The 20,855-nt window shown below is 31.5% G+C and overlaps 1 protein-coding gene across 3 annotated transcripts in view; it reads right to left on the bottom strand.

Moving 5' to 3' along the window:
• Positions 1-8,568: 8,568 nt before the first annotated feature.
• Positions 8,569-20,855, bottom strand: part of LOC124537471 (phospholipid phosphatase 2-like) — a 35,312-nt gene continuing 23,025 nt past the window's right edge. For all 3 annotated transcript variants that reach the window (XM_047114329.1, XM_047114330.1, XM_047114331.1), the window contains exons 2-7: positions 20,206-20,305; positions 11,948-12,102; positions 11,237-11,451; positions 10,529-10,655; positions 9,890-10,072; positions 8,569-8,803 (exon numbers count right to left, since the gene is read on the bottom strand). In XM_047114329.1, the coding sequence (XP_046970285.1) occupies positions 8,678-8,803; positions 9,890-10,072; positions 10,529-10,655; positions 11,237-11,451; positions 11,948-12,102; positions 20,206-20,305 (906 nt within the window). In that variant the 3' untranslated portion in view covers positions 8,569-8,677. The remainder of the gene's footprint in view (positions 8,804-9,889; positions 10,073-10,528; positions 10,656-11,236; positions 11,452-11,947; positions 12,103-20,205; positions 20,306-20,855) is intronic.

Raw genomic sequence — 20,855 nt, forward strand, 5'->3', positions numbered from 1 at the left:
AGCAGTTCTTACGCGCGGTATATAATTTATCAATCATTGATATCTTTAATATTACTCAAGTGATCGATTATTTTGATTTGATAAAGAGATTTCTATGTTGAGTATGGGACTTTCTAGATGTACAGTCAGATTTAGAAAACCTTCGTCAATTTTTAAATTCATTCCTTTATCAAGTCTTAAACTCTTAGTACCTTTTGTAACTAAAGCACTAAACTGACAACTGTATATAAAATTAAACTTACATAGTATGATATGTATATATGACTCGTGCTTGACAGATTAAGATCTTTGGACTACGTCTAGTTTTGTATCAACATGAAATCTTTTTAATGACGTAATTAGACATTCCATATTTAAATTAGATATTATATATTCTACTGAATTGTCAAAATATGTCTGTCAGTGTCATATAATACTCGATCGGTAAAGTAGATTGTATCGCTCATACTGAGCACACGAAAATAGATCTTAAGGCGACGAACCTTATCTTACCCTGGCTGTACTTTCACTATTGAAGTTCATCTTCACAATCATCCGAATATTTAGTGCTTTAATGTATCAAGTGCAGACAGACCGACGAAACAGAGATTAATTCGTACCGTTGCGCTCGCGTAGATACTTTTTTTTATTAATGACATGAATGAATAACGTTATACGTCTTTCGTACGCGAAAGTAATATCCACTTTAGTCTTAGTATAATATTTATTTAATTAATTAATTTGTAATGTATTATTAAATAAATATTAGTTTACCGTACCTATTATTTTAATAATGATAAAATATTATGCTATATTTTTCATCGCGAACCGCACCGTTGAACTTTTTTATTTTTGACATAATTATAATTTATTTTATTATCTATATTCGTATAATCTCCTGAAACTCTATTTATGTTTTATTATAAGAGTAAATAACCAACAATACCTACTAATATTTTTACTACGTAACACAAATAACATTAATTATTTAAAATGATTTCATAGTAAATATTTAGTTCAAATAATATCTATGTCATATATAAAATGAAATGAAAGTTGCAATATTACCATTTACAGTGCGGGATTTATGGCTGCTCCATTACCTACTAATTGGTAAACAAAATTGTGGTAGATTTACATCTGTTACATGTAATTTTCAGCAGAAAGTTTTCTTTCACCGTCGAACACGTGATGAATTATTAACTCAAATTACACACACACAAATAAATCTATCTGAACTTATAATCTAAGATTTACTAATTCTAACCACAAGGCCATATTCTCTTACAATATTAAATATTTTTACCGCCTAGTGCATCAATACCTTGTATTAAATATCCAATAGACAAAAAAATGCAATATCGCCTGTCACAAGGGATTGGATTTATTTTTGGCGCGAACTTTTGACGTTTCGGACATAATATTTATGAGTCATGGACAATTTAGTGTTTTAGTTGATTTTTGTTATTAATTATTATTTATTTAAAATAATTAATATTATTGTTAATTGTTATCATAAATTCAGATAATTATAGATCTGTTCTTTTTAGAAGGTCATTTTCATTTATGACCGGTAAGAATATAATATAATATTACTTATGTAAGTGACGCGTGTGTTTAAATTAAACTGTGCCATTCCTAATTAGAGTAATTTCGCGTGTTGATTATTTTAGCAGCATTTTGTCATGGGTCGAGGGGTCATCGAACTTGCATCAAACATCTGCTGTTTATACTGGCCTTTTTACAATCGTTAACTGATTACGATGAACTCAAAAGAGGAGTTGTGCGTTTGAACTCAAGTTTATATAAATTACGTTAATATTACTACGCTATCTTTGGGTTCCATATTTAGAAAAAGCAGTTATTTCGTTATTTAAAAAAAGATACAGTTTTCTGTAGTTATAAAACCTATCTGTGGAGATCCAACGTAATTTATAAAAAAAAATTGTAACATCTGTAAAAAAAAACTTTTTTGGTATCTTTATTATTAATAAATATATATAAGTACATACATATATTTTTTTAATGGCTTTTGTTTGTGCCAATAGGGCACAGATTATTTCGCCAATGTCACGTGCGATGGAGAAAACATGATTTAGATTGAACGGTGCAGTCGAGATTGCAGGCTTAAATTAAATTTAAGGGCACAATAGTAGTGGACTCTGTTAACCCATAACCTATAACAATACAGTAATATATACATAATTACATACATATGTAATGGAAAGTCGAAAAGTATGCCAATTTAAGGTGTTTTTGATTTTGTTTGTCATTGTCAATGATTTTCCTGAATGCTTGTTGTTATTTGTGTCATTGTAAAATACCACCACAGACAAAAAATAATAACTGTACCAGTTATTTTGAATTCTGCAAAGATTCCCACAAAGACTCATTAAATTGTAGTTAAATTGTCGTAAAGTTATAATACAACACTACCTAAGTACCTTAAATCTAGGACACTGTTGTTTAGAATGAACTTTAATGGTCTTTAAACATACTGATCTAATTAATAATGCAAAAAAATGAGGTCACATATACACAATTTTTTTTTTAATTTATTAATTCTAAAAAACACTCCTTGGTAGTTTTTTAAGGACTTCAAACAAAATTAATTTCGTAACATCCAAGGGTTCACAGTTGCCCTTGCCTTTTTACATTCAACTTTAATACATTTGGCATTTTATATTTTTACTGAACATCAGCTGATTTTCGCTGGACTTCAAGCTAATCGTCTTCATGGGAAACGAGGCCTGACATTTTTTTATTGTGATATATAATAAATAGTGAAATTGTTATATATATGTATACAAACATTTGGTCGCAAAAATTGAGAAATAAAAGGTATTATAGACAAAGAAAAAGTACCTACCTTAATTTTCTACCAAAAAAATTCGAAAAGAAACTCAGTAATCAGTCATTTCCACCATTTTAAAAAACAAAGGTCAATTAACATAACATTAAACAGAGAATTAATTGGTTTGGATAAATTATTATCCTTTCTGAAAACTTTCCTATCTAACCTTTTAAAATTATCTAATTTTGATTTTTAATGTACTTTTAACAATTGGTAAAATAAAAATTAAAACGTTTATACTTTCTATTGTTTAAATGATTACAAGATATTTTAGTCGTTATTCAATTTGTAAAACAGTTTCATAAATGCAAACAATGGTTTCAATAATGTAATGCAGTTAGTAACAAAAATGCTTCAACTTGAAGGGTTGGGAAAGCTTTAATTACTCTGCAAAAAGTAATCGATAAGTACAGATAACAATAAAAGTTCACAAGCTCAAAGGCAATTTGTTTACGCCAAAAATACAATTCGATATAATCTATGACAATTATGGTTATATATTTAGTGAGATCAATCTTGACTTTTTTTCAAATGTAACTGTTTTTCGTACACAAGGGCTTAGCACAAGGGTGGTGTATCATATGCACTTAACACGCATGTGTGCGTATATAAAAATAAAATCTTATAGTTTACTAAAGTATTTATAGAAATAATTCGATTAATGATGTTATTTCTGTGTATATTTATTGTAACATAGTATCTGATTACTCGTAACTAAAAAACGATCGATTACTAATGCACAATGTCGATTAGTTATTTATGGTAATTGGGCATTATAGTCATAAGTCGGTTTATTTCTGCGAAAGTATGTAAGATTGCAGTAGGAAGCGTGGAAGGATTGCCTAGGTTGACTCACTTTGCCGAAGAAAACGAGGGGAAGGCGTTGACACTATGCGTACCTTCTCTTCCCAAAGATTCTCTGTACCACTTCAGTTTGGAAGCTTGGAGACCGCAAAGGTATTACTGCAACGGGTAATGGATACTGTTTTTTTATTAGGTAATCTGATGACCTGGAATGTATAAGATGGTCTCAGCACTGGCGAGTCTCGGAGACTTCCCACTTCACGAGGAAACCCATAAGAGCGCTTGTTCAGCGAGGAAAAGAAACTGTAGTGCTGTTGCAATAGGTATTATAATTAGTCTTGTGCTCGGCAATGAAGGAAAACTTTGCAAGGATATTGGTGGTGTATGAGAATCAGCAAACCGTAGTAGGATAGTGTGATAGAGTAATCTCCAAACCTTTGTTAACAGAGTCTAACTTATTTATAACTCTATGAACAGACTCAACTTTGTATATTATTTACTATTAACTTTAATGACTAATAAATGAGAAACCAAACTTATAGACATAGCGATCCATTGTTTTAAATATGATCTGGTCCTTGTCACGTCATAAAACTCAGTATGTTCCCTAATAGAAAGTGTTTTTAATTTTATTTATAACGTAGTCTTTGAGGTGGCTCGTTCCCGCTTCTTTATGGGTGATAATTTTTTTGCTGACGGTACTTAAATGCGTCACTCGTTTGGAATCATTTACGTGACAGCGAAAATGTCTGCTTGTGTTTTACTCATTGGATTTTCCTTCGCGCTTTAATTATGCTATGCATGCAACATTGTAATTTATTATTGAAAAATAATAATATGAAAAATTTATGAAAAAAGAGTCGGTGTATGTGTAAAGTATAAAGAAATCAATAAGGTTTCAAAGGGAAACCAGTAGCTAGTATTTATAGAAACGTTTTTTTATTCGGTCATCATTTTTTTTTTTTGTTTATCTTTATAACCAACGTTACGTTAGCTATCCACTAAAGCTGTAACCATTCGCATGGTGCAATTAGGGTCTATATACTAATTTAAGATAGAAGTGCAATCATAAAAATAAAATATTTAGTTTTTCCGGCAAAAAATTATAATTCTCCGCCCTGTTATAATTAGATGTATTATGTATATAAACCTCTTCTTAAATCACTCTGTATAATCCTTTGCATAGTTTAATAATGCTATATGCGTATGAAAAAGAGAAGTCAGACAGACTGACTCCGTAACGCGTTACGTAACGAACTCATCTAAGGAGTTATGACTTCAATGTAAGTGATTTTTTTATCTCCCTTTCTATCACCAGGACTTAGTCATTCCTAAGAAAAAGACAAAGCATTGAGCATACAACCTCTATGTGTAATTATCAACGGTGCTTTAATACAGGTTATTTTATTTGTATTTATTTTTACTGCACAGTCCTCCGGCATAGACCGCCTCCTTTCAAAGACAATTAGATTTAGACATAGACAACCTTTTTTTAGTTATATTCTAAATGTCAGTAAATGCAACAATGTTAGGCAAATTCCAGATATATGTAAACACTAGAAAGTTAGGTTTAATGACGCAAGTTAGATATTAGTTACAACACAAGGTTATCTGCAGCGTTTGATGTGCCGTCACTCAAGACTATCAAATCGTGTTAGTGGAACTCCGAGTAGGTATTCGAGTCGTAACAGAAATAGAATACAATGAAGACCCAATTAATATTTCGAAGAAATTTTCGTATATTCAACACGCTCGCGATTTCGTCCGTGTAAGGGCAGGTTAAGTGGTACGGGTACATCTTTTGATTCTCTGATCTGAAGAGCAGAGATGGCCTAGTTGTTAGACCACGTGCATCTTAACCGATGAATTCGGGTTCAAGCCCAGACAATCACCACTATATATATGTGCTTAATTTTGTTTATAATTCATCTCGTGCACGGCGGTGAAGGAAAACATCGTGAGGAAACCTGCATGTGTCTAATTTCATAGAAATTCTGCCACATGTGTATTCCACCAACCCGCATTGGAACAGCGTGGTGGAATATGTTCCAAACCTTCTCCTGAAAGGGAGAGGAGGCCTTTAGCCCAGCAGTGGGAATTTACAGGCTGTTGTCGTGTAAGGGTAGGTTAAATGCGGCTGTGTCTTTTGTATGTGTGCGTGTATTCAATACTTCATAATCAGTTGAATCGTGTGTACTCTAATTAAACTAGCTGTAGCTCGCGTTTTGGAACGTCGGTTGTCATGTGCTAGATAAAAAAGTAACCTATATCCTTTCTTGGATTTCAAAGTTGCTTCATACTAAATTTCATAAAATTCAGTTCAGCGGTTTGGTCGTGGGAGAGCAACATATAGTAAGACAGACAAGAGTTACATTCACATTTATAATATTAATACAGATTCATGAATATTATAATTGAAAAAATCTAATCAAAATCTTAATGTTTTATCTGCCCGAACTGGGTGTTGAACGTTATATTACTATAATCAAATCACATTTGCAGTTTATAAAAGAAATGCGTGGTAATAGTTATTACTATATTCTTATGTAGGAATTAGGAAAAAGCCTTCTATTGCTAGTCAAAACATCTGTTTCCTAGTAAACAATTCGATGAGACGTTATTTGTGTATCAAACCACGTTTGAAATTTTTTAAATAAGATATATTTATAGGTATATAGGTATGTGTGTTAGCTGTTCTTTTCAGGTGTGTTTTTGAAAATCTAGAAACCTGATCAGCATAGAACTTTTACATCATACTGAGGACTTATATATCGTCACTAAAACAGCAGTCAGTTCATTGTATCACACGGGCAAAACCGCGTGCAAACCTAATAAGTAGATAGAAGTCACTGCACTCAGAATCAAACCTGCTATATTTCATCTTACATCAGACATCAGCGTATCCTTTTTAAAAGATAACGACGACCATAAATACATTCGTCTTAACAAGTTGCATCACACGGGGATCGAACCCAACATCCTTATTTGAGTAACGAAATAAACGGTGTATGAAGCAATACGGTATTATGGCCCTTTGTCTAAAGGCCCCCAGAATGAAGGGGTCAATCAATCAGATACAAATATCCAACCGCTTTTGATGTGTTATGAAATAAGTTTGAAGGTTACTGTTGTACTACTTTAATGGGCGTGATTGGAGTACAATTTTGATCTTAAACTTAGTGCAACGTTTTCGAATGTAACGTTTCTAACGCTAAATTGTTTCAACAGTGTATTGAGTGTATTTTTAAATCTTTTGCACAATCACATTGCACGTTAGTCTAATTTTACTAATATATAACGATATGATACATGGCTTTGTGCAAGCTCTTTGAGTTGGTACCACTCACTCAAAAAGGGTGAGTGAGTCAGTTTAACAACAGGCACAGGAACTTAACATCTTAGTTCTCATATATTAGTCGAAAATTTAGAATTCTTTTTTTGAATATTCATCAAGACTGGGTAAGGATATAGACGACAATTATTAATAACAAAATTGTATTTGAACTTATTTTATTTTTTATATTTATTAATTATACTATTTTTATTATTATATTTTATATCGATCATAATATCAGTCTAATATAACAATAAATAACATAACCTAAACGCAATTTGATTTACCTATACAAAACTTCAACCAATCTCTATGGTTTTATTATATTAACACAAACACAATACTACTTACATCATACTATATATTTTCTTCATACAAAGGCACATTTTAAATTGTCTATTTTAACCTTTTTAATAATATATTTTTATGATATGTAATTGACCTGGACCTATTACAAATATACACTATTTTATTACAATTTAAAAGATATAAATAGACGTATATAAATACGTATATGTCACATTATATAAAAAAAATCTACAACTCAGACTTACGATAATAATCTAAAATAATAATCACATCATAAAAATACAGATAAAAATTTCATACTACAAAACTTTCATACATAATCTTTTATGATGAAAGTGTTTTTGCCTTATTAATATAACTTAATACTGTTTTATTAAATTGTATATAAAATAACATATACATACATCGTGTACTGTAATTACATTATTGTTAATAATTAAGTAACTTTTTTTACTTAAAACCTACATGGACGCAATCAAAATGGAATGACATTGTTTCTTTGCTCTATGAAATAACTTATTTAAAAAAAAAAAACTAGACACAAAACACAAGTATGAAAACGCTTAAGTTTGACATAATATTAAAATAAAAAAATATTACTCTGTTTGAATTTTTAGTGCATAGCTTAAAATAAGCAGACAATACTTAAAAACTATTTATTACAATTATTTACATGTGTATTATTTCGAAATGAAGGCGAAAAACGCCACGGAACTTTCAGTAATTACTCTTATTATGTACTAGAGCTTCGCACAGGTGCAATGCTGTTACTAAATATAGCAGAGAATGTCTTAATTATCAGTGTTTCTTTACTATTTTGTCCACGTATTGTAAACAAAAATCTTCCCTTCGAAACACTATCTATTTAAAAAAAATCGCATCAAAATACGTTGCGTAATTTTATAGATCTAAACATACATAGGGTCAGATAGCGATAAGCGACTTTGTTTCATACTATGTAATGATTGTACCGGCAACTGAGGCATCTATAATGTAATATACAAAAAAATATACTATATAAGTAATACACTCATCCTAAAAATTTAAAAACAGAAATCAAAATTTGCTTGCACTTGTTAATTTATAAGTAGGCATTCAAGCCCTACCAATATTAAAATCAATAAGTTTCAATATAGATAAATGTGTAACCTGTAACAGAAAAACAAGAGCGTGTATAATAGTTTTTTTTGTTTGACTATATTCTGTTGACAAAGGCAAAGGTATGAATTTGTTATATATAATCAGTATTCTACATAACAGATTAAATAAACTTCCATTTTAAAATCTACTTAAAAAATATACACCAATACAGATAAAATAAAATTTATAATATTTTATGATATGTCAATTATTACATCTTTTTTTTTAATTTATTAATCCTAGCAAAGACTTTAATTTCATGACACCGCCATTTGCTGCGGGCCATCGAACACTAATGTGCGGACAGTATGTTGGCTATCTGTCATACAAGTGTCCTGGGTGTGCTTAGATTTAGTCTTAAAATTATTGCAGAGTGCCAGTACCTGTAAATAATAAAAATAATTATTTAATTTTATTAATAAATACCTTAGTTATGGTTATTTATCTATGTTAAAAAATAGTTTGAAAAGCTATTCAGAATAATTAAATAATTATTGCATAATAAACAAGGATTTATTTTTGTTGCATATCGACGACCTCTATGGTCGAGTAGTGTGTACCCCGGTTTTCTTGGGTAAGCCATTCCGAGGTCCCGGGTTCGATTCCCGGCCGAGTCGATTTAAAAAAAGTTCATAAGTTTTCTATGTTGTCTTGTGTCTGAGTTTTTGTGGTATCGTCGTTACTTATAATTTTCCATAACACAAGTGCTTTAGCTACTTACATTTGGATTAGAGTAATGTATGATGTTGTCCAATATTTACTTATTTAATTATTATCCATAATCACATAAGTGGATACTCCTTAAAAAAAGTATAGTCTACTACTAATCATTTTTAAAAGAAAGGATTAAAAGAAAGTTGCAACTTTTGCAACTCCTAAATCAAACTTGTCTAAATAATACTGTTAGAGGGTCAGTGACCTCCGAAACAATGTGTCAAATATTTGTCCAGTAAATCAGACTAAATTAACTTAGAGCCGATGCTATCTAATTAGCGAGCCCCTTGTTTGTCAACTAACAAAGTTAACGAAATCTAGTTAATCTTTGTAATTTATTACATAGACATCCTTTGGCTGTATAAGTACTTGTCTTCATTTGCTTTTAACAATAAAAAAACGTATTCCCAAAATATACATATATGAGCCGAGATAACCCAGTGATTAGGGCGCGTGCATCTTACCGCTGATTGCAGGTTCAAACCCAGGCAGGCATCACTGAATATTCATGTGCTTAATATGTACATATTTATAATTCAAAGTGCTCGGCATTGAAATCAAACATCGCGAGGAAACCTGCATGTGTCTAATTTCATATAAATTCTGCCACATTTGCATTCCACCAACCCGCATTGGAACAGCGTGGTGGAATATGCTGCAAATCTTCTCCTCAAATGGAGAGGAGGCCTTAGTCCACCTGTGGGAAATTTACAGGCCGTTGTTGTTGAAAAGAAGATATAAGTAAATTCACTTACGGTATAAAGCAATGTGACAGCACCGACAACGGCCCCAGTGAGCACGTCCCACCAGTGATGGCGGTGGTCGGTGATCCGTGTGAGGGAGCACACAGCCACGTAGGTCAGGCACAGCAGTTGTAGGAGAGGAACGACGAAAACTGTACGATGTCGCCAGTCGAAGGCACGACGCTGGAGATACCACTGTGAAAGGAGGCATTTATTATAACTAGTAGTCGCTCGCAGCTTCGCTCGTGTTTTATGGTGTTGGTTGTCATGTTTCAGGCAAAAAAGTAGCCTATGCCCTTTGCATAGGCTACTTTTCTACTTTTTTGGAGTTCAAGATGAAGCATCATACCAAAATTCATCAAATTATTTTCTTAATTAAGCGGTTTGGTCGTGAAAGAGCGACAGACAGACAGACAGCTGAAGAAATTTGGCAACTCTTTTCTTTGTGGTACCGCGAAGAAATTGAACTCTACCAGCACACATATAACCCGGGTGCCTTAAAACGAGGCGAGAAGCATCTTGCGGGCCCGCATGGCGAGGGCGACTAGTGCAGTACAGTAAATAAGAACTGACTGGGTCGTCCTTGCGTTTGGACTCCACTTCCAATAATGACAAACAAAGTAAATATAAATATGGTAAAAAACCACTCACCGCCATAAAGAATCCACAATACAATGAGAGTGATGTATGCCCTGAAGGGAAGCTGTGGTAGGAGTCGCTTTGGTACCAACTGGAAAACCGAGTCGATGTGCACTCGAATGTGCTCACATAGTCGGAACTGCAACAAAATATAAGTCATCATTATCGTCTATTTTCTTTAACGTTAAATGTGGCTGAATATTCTAAGATCAAATACCGAATCCGAATCAAAAAAAGAACTAGCAGCAGTTAAAAAGGAAATTTTGCCATTGCGTACATTTTCGTATCATGAAAGGTGCCTAAAACAGTCAACTTGTCGTTATATATAAAACTTTCCAATTAAACGTAAAAACGATAAATAAATAAATTAATATTATATACACCCCAGTTCGTAAATCTGTAATCCTATACTGATATTTGTACCGCACTTTTCTCCTACTGCATACCGACAATAAACCACTGGGCCTCTAGAAAAACTGGGGATCCATGATTTACTTTGGAGGGTATCGCACGTGACATTGGCGAAATAATCTGTGCCTTTTCGGCACTAATAAAAGCCATACAAAAAAAATATTGGAGGGTAGGAAAACGAAAACTAATCTAACTCTGACTACCTCTGTACAACGATAAAGTTAAAGTATGGGAAAGAAAAGTGGCTTTAGATTAATTAAGTATCTATTAGTACTGAGTCATAATATTAGTAGTTTGAAATACAATTACCCATTGCAAGTCTTCGCCGTGTCTGGTTCGCAGATGGCAAAGAACGTAGGTCTAGGATTTCCCGTGATACCCTTCATAACCTCCACAATTCCAAGATTGAAGAACATACCGCAGATGTAGTTTCGATATAATTTGAATGTTATCTTGGAAGTGAAATCTAATTTGGCACGGAATGAATATGTTGCATCGAAAAGTACTAGCTCTGTGATGAATACCTGGAAAGAAAATATTGATGTTATATATGGCGGTAAGGAAAATAGAACAGCCTGTTGGCAAAGATTTTGTCTCTCCTTGAGCAGTGAGTTTGGATAACCACATGATAAAATTTGAAAATAGAACAGCCTGTGGGCAAAGATCTTGTCTCTCCTTGAGCAGTAGGTTTGGATAACCATATGATAAAATTTGAAAATAGAACAGCTGTGGCCAAAGATCTTCTGTCTTCTTAAGCAGAACTTAGAGGTTCTCTTTTGAATTTTTTCTTTCATTTTTGTTACTGTTTCTTTAGCGTTAATCTTATTTATAGAAATGTTGACATGATTATCTCTTTTAGAGTAATATACTTTAAAAGTGTTTAACCAATCAAGATTGTTAGAATATATATCGGAGCCAATGGTAGCTTTCCATATAGTTCAATACTGTAACTTGACGATTTAAAAGTACTTTTTGAGCCTATTTAAATAAAGAATATTTTGATTTTGAATTGAAACTTACCAGTACAAACGGCAGTAGAATAACCGTAGACATAATGACTTCCATTTTAACCGTGTCGCCTTTGAATGGAAATGAGAGTGCTGGATCATTGCAGTAGAAGCCGCTCTTGTAGTGAGGGATCACTCCAAACTCGAAGAGACCCACCAAAATTACGACTGTCAACAAAAACGTCAATTATTATCAAACATCTTATTAATTTAAGAGACGATCACCATAATATTTTCCGTATCTTACTTGTGAAATATTGACGAACGACTTGCTACAAAACCTACCAATCTTATAATTACAGACAGTCGACAGTCACTCCGGGTCCTACCTGGCGCAGAGGTTCTCCATTGCCGTACAGCGTAGAAATGCAGCCTGCATTATGGGCGAGGGCTTTGCGTCGGGTACGAACCAGGAGAGACTATTTTAAATTTGTATAACTATTTTAAATTTGTATATGACGACTATATATTGTCATTATTTTATTTGTATTTATTAGTGAGGTTATTAAAATTAGTTATCTTATAATTAGCTATTATGTTCAATGTTGTATTCTGACATTTCACGCTCGAATTCTACAGTGAGTTTCGAGTTTCTTCTTATAGAATATTTGTACAGAATATAAGCCAACCTTATTTAAATAATTCTATGTATGATGTTTGAAATTGAAATCTCGGATAAGAAAAGTCATTCATCTTTTTAATAATTAGAAGCTATTAGTAGCAGCCGTATTTGGTGGTTTTTAGATACTCGTTTGGAAGGCACGTAAGTCATTTTAGTTCTGCACCTGATGTATTTATGGCTGTGTCGGATGGCCCATGGAATTATGATAGTGGGAACTTAGAATAAGTACTCATTTTTGCGTATTTGTTTGCTACAACAATATGCCTATTATTTTGCCGTATCTGAGAATGGACGCATCATCAGCGAAGCTATAAGAATATTATGAATGTGAAAGGAATTGTCTATCTATCTGTCAGACTTTCTGTTACGTTTTCACGGCAAACTACGACTATAAAATTTGGTGTAGAACTAGCTTGAACGCTAATAAGACATACATTTCTTTTTATACCTAATACCTAACAGTCAACCCTTAAAATGCGAGCGATGACGTGGTCGACAACCACTTATTACATGCGCCAGGTTTCACGGTTATACGAACAACTTAATTAAGTAGTTTTCATAGCACTTATACACATCTCAAGGAATCTCGAATCTCGAGCTCTTATATATTTTTTATAACGCGCCAATAAGTTAGAGAAAAACCTCCTTAAACTAAACTTAGACATACCATAAGTATAAAAGAGGCTTTCTGATTGAAAAAATATTTTCATTAAATTTAGTGCCTTTATTATATGCTGTATGTATGTATATAATGTTCTCTATGTTTTAAACTTTCTTAAACGCTAATAATCTCATCTATACATACAACCAAATTGGAATGTCTGTTTGTAATATTAAAATAGTCCTTTTTTACTCAATGCATATGTATGTATACACGGTACATACATAGTTCAAATAACATTTTTTACAATTTTTGTCTGTCTGTCAGTCTCTTTGTTCCGGCTAATCTCTGGAACCGATTTTGACGGGACTTTCACTGGCAGATAACTGATATAATAAGGAGTAACTTAGGCTACAACAATTTTTTTTTTTGTTATATTCAAACGTGTACAGGGTTGCGGGCACAGCTAGTTTTAAATAAACTTTCACGAATCTTTCGCAGCATTTACGAAGATATGATCTTTGCTTTGTTTTATTCCCATAACGTATGGTCACAGAATAAAAATACACACAATGTTATTCAGAAATCTTTGCCGCGCAATTAAACCTCCATGCGTGAGTTCTCCTGAATTTATTTCAAAGATAACATATTTTTCTTTTCTTTGGTTTCTAAAGATAACTTTATTTTAATAATTAATAAAGTTGGTATTTTTACTCTTTTTTATAAATTTAATGCATATTAATTTCTTAAAGTTATTGTTGTTTAAATTTCATCTGTGAAAACATTGGGATATTTTTTGCCTTACTTTTAATTGTTTACTTATGTTTATAGATCTTTATTACCTTTGTGTATGTAGATAAAATCCTGCATTAAACGCGTTCCAAACCATAGTTTAAACTGTACCTAAATCAAAGTGGTATTCCAAATTATATTACTATTAGTAAAAATCTATGCTTATAAAATATTTTGCCCTCACTGGCCAAATACTGAGATTAGAAATAAGTTCCAAAAAGATTTATTTGATGACATTATCATTCGTCAAGTCAATTTATTGTTTAAAATATTCTCTCAAAATTAGTTTGGAAAAGATTTAATTATACATAATTGTATAATTGGAAAAAAGAGCTACTATCATTTGTATATTTATTATGAAACGAATTGTACGCTCGTACAAACGTAACTGTAGTTTACTCACGCATAACATCCTTAATCCGTGATTGTCAACGCGAAAGATGTATTCTAATTCTAGATCTTTCTTATCTAAATTGGACAATTCAACTCGGTGAGTTGGTAATTCTGGCGTTGGTATATCGTTAGGCCAATGTTTGTAACAATTTCTAGAAATACTTCTTAAGAATTTGTTTTATAGAACAAATTTGTAGTGACGTAAATAATTGACATCTTTATTCTGACCAAGTCCAATTTAATTGGAGATTTTTCCAAAGTCACTTGGACCATCCAACGTGGCGTGACATTGGCGTGGCCATTGCCATCGTTAGCCAATTTATTAGCCCAAACCCTCGCTTCCGCCATTTTCAGTTCAAAGTCAATGTCGAAGTGACAGGATGGTACAATTGCGTAATGGCTTCGAGATCGAAATTTACGACGTAATAATTTTTGCAAGAAATAAATACTTATTTTTTTAAATGTATTAAAAATTAAGTTATATTATTACCAACTTGGTGCTAGGACTTGGTTGGTTGTTGGTGTGAGTTCGTCCGGGTAGGTATCACCAGCTGATCAGGGTTACAAGAGTAAAACTACAGACACAAGGGATATAACATCTCATTAATTTTAAAAAGTAGGCTCTAGCTGTCTTCACATCAATTTTCAACAAAATCGGTTCAGGAGTTACTTTGCATCAACGACATTAATATAGATTTTAAACGCATCGAAATAAAAAAGGAATATAACATATTGGATGCGTGTTTATTTTTTGAGTAATATCCCGCTCATCGAAGATTTGAATAGGTTTTTTACTCTTTAAGAAAGAGTTTTTTAAGTTCTACGAAACTCGCCCTGATAAAATTATCTTCTAGACGTGAAACATTTGTAGTAGATCTTAACGTAAGCATAACTTGGGTAGCTAAGATGTTCGTGAACGGATGAGGAATGAGGATGTTGCATAATAATCTAACTGAATGCTCGTTGCAGTCAGTTTATTAATGCCCCGGACATGTAGGGGGCAATTAAGGTAAGACAATATAATAACGGTATACAATTATTTTATATAAATAGCTTTTCTTTATTTTGCTCATCCATTTATTGAGTGTGGCAACACAATCTAGTTTCGTAAAAATCGTTATTGTTTTTTAATATTAGATCATTTTTAACTAGAACGCTGCTTATTCTCAAATTATTTAGTAATTTTAATATGAGTTACATTAAATAAGATTCAACATTAGGAAACCATTTCGTAGATCTTCTTTAAGACACACACAATTTGGATTAAAATGGCTCACAATTTAATCTAAATTGAAACGATTATATAAAATAATTATTGTAACCATAATAAGCTGGGCGGCATAGGAAGATCTTTCATATCATTCTATAAATATCAATGGACTAGTAAAGTTATCTCTGTTAAAGGTATTCAAATTCTGTAGATTTAATTAAAGATGGCGCCACAGCGGTTTATGAGCAAATAGGTTAATACTTATTAAAGTTATTCGCAATGAGTAATTTGTAGATGTTATTGCAAATTATAGAACTAGATGTCCTAAGAGCGTAGGTAATGAATTTATCATTATAGTATCTTGTCTTGTCTATGATAACTGATGTTGCTCTTTATATAATCAAAAATTATATGAAATTCAACAAATAAAGTAAATGGCCTACGTAGAGCTAAGGGTTCCTCTGTCTTTTTGAGAAAATTTTAATGAACTTATTGTTAGAAATATTTATTTATGCTATATGGCTGTATAAAATAATACAAGATGTTTTCCCGCGCAAACGGATTATTTAAAAAACAAGAGAGAGTCGCGCATGGAACGACATTTAAAAATCATTGTAAAAAATTCGATTTGTAAATTTCAGGGCAATAATATAAAAGTAAAACTAACAATAAATAAATACTATACTTTCTACTGGTGTATTTAATATTATGAAACACTTGACACACAATTTCATTAAAATTAGACACATGCAGACTATGAAATGAATTGCAAACACAAATTATAAACAAAAAAATTCAGTGGTTGGATGGGTTTACGCTCGCAATGGTCGGTAAAGTAATCTCTTTTGAATCACCTTAAAAAATTGGAACTATCCAATTCGATTATAATTTAATGTAAGATAGTTTTTAGAATGGTTTGGATAATTTTTTTGCTGTATTCGAACGTGAATTAAAATATGCGATATACTTATTAGCTTTTTATTTGTGAGTTTATAGTTCTAACGTCTAAAGTGAATTATAGGATCACCTTGGAGGAAAGGATGTATCTACTGCAAAATCCATTTTGTATCCAGTATTCGTAGGTTTTAGAGTTGTGGAATTAAACAGTAACTAATGAAGTAATACTACTTTTCTTATTGGTTCTATTTACTTTCCGGAACCGGAAGTTTACATTTATTTCAATACTGTAACATAATTTCTGCGCCAACTTAAATAAATATTTATCAAAATGGCGTCGCAAAGTGTTGCCAGTGATAAATATTAATCAAGATTAGTGGTAATTTTGGCAAACCAGTCTACCGATAAAAAAATAGAATTATAACGTAACATATCATACGTTAACATAATAATAACAGTATACAGTTGCTTTTTTTAAACGACACTTGAAAATGGAAGTCAATTGGCCTGGAACTGTATCGCTCTTAGGTTCAAAGTTTCAACAACAAATAGAATAGCTGATTGCAAGAGGATAGAATTGAGCAATGCGACGTACACTGGACCCTTCTGGAACATGTGGATCTTAGTATAAAGGATATAAGTGTTACAATGCTATAAAAGCCAGTAATGTCGCCTTCCGTATACACGTGGATTTCAACGTGGCGGATAAGACAATTTTCTGTTAAGTATTGCGTCATGTCATAGGATGCGTTTGTTTGTTATTGTATCATACAATGTTATGTGGAAGCAAACGCTTATGTATTTATTTTATTTGTAATAAAAAACAAAAAAATCTTGCATAAATTGACGAGATATTCGCTAAGAACGACTTCAAACTCTTTTGACGTTTTTGAAATGTCAAAATTTGACATTACATAACTTTTTAAAAGGTAAAGGCTGCTTATCATTCTGATTTCAAATGAAAGCATTAAAGTATACTTGTGTGTAAAGTACCGTAAGAAATAGTAGAGGATCGAAAATGTACAAATAATGATAGGCTTACTAACGAAAATAGAAATTATATATATGACCTTGATCCTCATAACCTAACTCTGCTATACTAGTGAGACAAATACCGTATCCCCTTATAATATAATCAGGTCGATTAGGCATTGAATTTCAAATTTGTTCGACATACTAAAAAATAATCAACAACAACAATTAGGCAATTATGAACTTCGTATATAAATTATAAAAGTCATGTAACAAATAATGATTTGTTTTTTTTTTTAATTATTTATTTTAACCAAGCAAGTAGGGTTGCCGATCTGGGTTTTAAAGCTAATATTGATCAGTCTCATTTAATACACAATTGATTGGAATGGAATGGAATTGGTATTTAAAAGCATTATCATTGAAAAGGTGGAAGGGGGACGCTTTTGTGTATGTTCGCCTTTACCACACTTAATACCAACATCATGATTAAAATTAATATAATTTACTGGCTTTTACTTTAATTACAAATTTTACTATTGTATTCGTTTTGCCATTTTTAATAAGCAATATTTACAAATTTCATTCATTACAGTATAATTGTTTTAACAGTGTCTGCTACTCGACGATAGATGGCGCTACTCAACACGAGGCATATCAATGTCGACTGTTTTGTAGTTTTATACCAAGACTAATTTTCAATTAGCAGTTTATCAAAATAAACGTTTAGTTTTTAATAATAAATAACAAAAGTGAATTATTTTGAAATACCATAGACAAAACTTAAGGTATCTTGTTTTTTTTTCTTTTATTTATATTCATAGACGCATGTTATAATTAAAATCCGTCGGAGTAGGCACCGAAAACATTGAGGCTAATCGATATTTATAAATAGGTTATCTTAATCGATTTATTATTCCGAGTCATAATTACAAGGCGGGAATGAAATATAAAGTCATAAAGAAGCTTCGATATTTGAATCCTAAACATAAGTAACTTCGAATCTGTATGTTTTTTTTTAGGAAAAACAGCCAATCAATTTCCCCCTACTGGACCTTAGGCCTCTTCTCCCAAAGCGGGTAATTAGATACTCACATAACAGAATGTCATTGAAATTAGACGACATTTTTTTAATGTACTAACAGATTATATGGAAAACAGTGTAGATCTTAAAAATTCGTATCAATAACATTTTATAATTCTTCAAAAAAAAAACGTATGAAATGTCATATCTCGATAGCTATCTACCTGTTTTGCTATTTGTAGATTATTGAAGAGTTGTCTGTAAAAGTATGAGATAGTATACTAAGTAATGGCTAATTTACATTACAATAATGTAGTACTAATTTCACTGTGTCTATAGTTTTCCCTTTAATTCAGATAAAAAATTGAAATACATTTATTTCGTATATAATAATACAGATTAATACTTAAAATGAACAAATTGACAATTAAAAAATACAGACGAATTGATAACCCCCTCCTTTTTGAAGTCGGTTGAAAAGTAGTACTGGTTTTGTATAAGCGTTCGATTAACATTGATTTAAAAAAAAATGTATTCTAAATTTTAAATAATTGTCATATTGCATGAGTTCGTTCACACTGCATTTTTTTATTAAACTTTTTTTTTATAATGACTGCGATTGCGTGCATTGTGCCACATGCGTCACGGTGGGGTCCACACATGTGTACCATAACGTTTTTTATCTTTAAAAATTATGCAGCTATACTTTAATGATCTATAATACGTTTTGGATCGTTTATGTTACGAATTACATGACAAAATGAGAATAGTCTGTTTTATTTTTCATGACAAACAATATAAAAATATTTTAGTACCGTGTAATTCAAAATCATTTTATAAAAAAACGGGCTAAAATGTCTGGTCTATATTTAAGAGTAATACTAAAATATAATAAAAAATAGAGTATATTAAAAAATGCTTCATCAATAAAAACAACGTAGATTCATTGCACTTATTTACTTTAAGTTAATAACTTAATTTAAAGTATCCATTCGACTTAATTTCAAAACTTATTTCCCGCCTTAAATTATCAGATATAATTATGATTAAATATAAAACCTACATATAGAAGTGTAATATTTAAAACAGTATTTTTTATCTGTATCATAACACCGTTTTATTATAACCGGTACAACTTAAATCTTTTTTCGACACAGCTAGAACCTTTATGGTAATAAAACCGTTATCGTTTTTTATTTCGAACTAGATGTTAATGGCTTGCTTGAGAACTCAATCTATTAACTCATCTTAAATATTAACATATTAAAAGGTTTACCTATGACTCAAAAACATAAGAAAAAAAATCTAAGTAATATTTATTTTCACCTACCTACCAGTCCCGGCTTCGCACGGTATTACATAAAAGATTAATATTTTATATTTATACATTAAACGGGCCAGGTTTGCGGATATACGCAGTAACATCAACAAAGTTTCATCACAATCGGGTGAGTGATTAAAAAACGCATAGAGATCAAACACACAGACTTACTAAGACATTTACGATTGAAAAGATAACTTAGTCGCATAAAATTGCATTTGTATATTTATTTTGCACTAGTTGTCGACTGCTTAGCTCGCGTTTTAGGGGGATGGTTGTCATGTGTTAGACAAAAGACGTAGCCTATGTCCTTACTTGAATTACATTCACATTTATAATATTAATATAGATTATTTTATTTATAAAAAGTTTTAATACGGCTGTATATTTTTATTTTTTAAAATTATGTTCTGAGATACTAAAGTTTAAACAGACTCACCTAATAGAAATAAAGGCACATCCACACCAAACGTCCACCACAGCCAGTGTAAATTGCTACAGTTTTTCTGTTTCAGAATCTGCGACTCGTGATCTCTTCGCTGTGAAGAAAACATATTATTAGTAAACATCAGTATCAGATTAGTAAAGTCTAATAAATAATATAAATAAACAATCATTTTAATATAAAAATTATTATCAGATAGCAAATAATAGTGCAATACTGTTTCCCATTTCCACATTTTTTACAATTTCTAAACTATATCCAATTTCACAACACTAAACGACTTAAACGTTTAGTAAGAAAGAAAGAGAAAGCAATATCGTCTTTCTCACAAATAAGTTGGAAGTATGTAGGTATTAAATTATTTTGTCGAAACATTTGAAGCTAGTTGTAAATATACAAATAGATTATGTATATTTATTTTATTCGTTGAATTAAATTATTAGAAATCATTTTATAAGTTGCATACAACCTTTCATCTACAATTTTACCCCCTTGAAGGGTAAAAGTAACTTATGTCCGTCCATAGTGCTTAAACTTGTTTACTACTTTAATTTAATCAACACTGATTCACCGGTTTATAGAGTAACTCACTCAACTCAACTCTATTTGAACCATACGAAGTTAATATGTTAATTGTGAATGCT

The sequence above is a fragment of the Vanessa cardui genome, chromosome 18 (assembly GCF_905220365.1).
Source record: "Vanessa cardui chromosome 18, ilVanCard2.1, whole genome shotgun sequence".
NCBI classification, from domain to species: domain Eukaryota; kingdom Metazoa; phylum Arthropoda; class Insecta; order Lepidoptera; family Nymphalidae; genus Vanessa; species Vanessa cardui.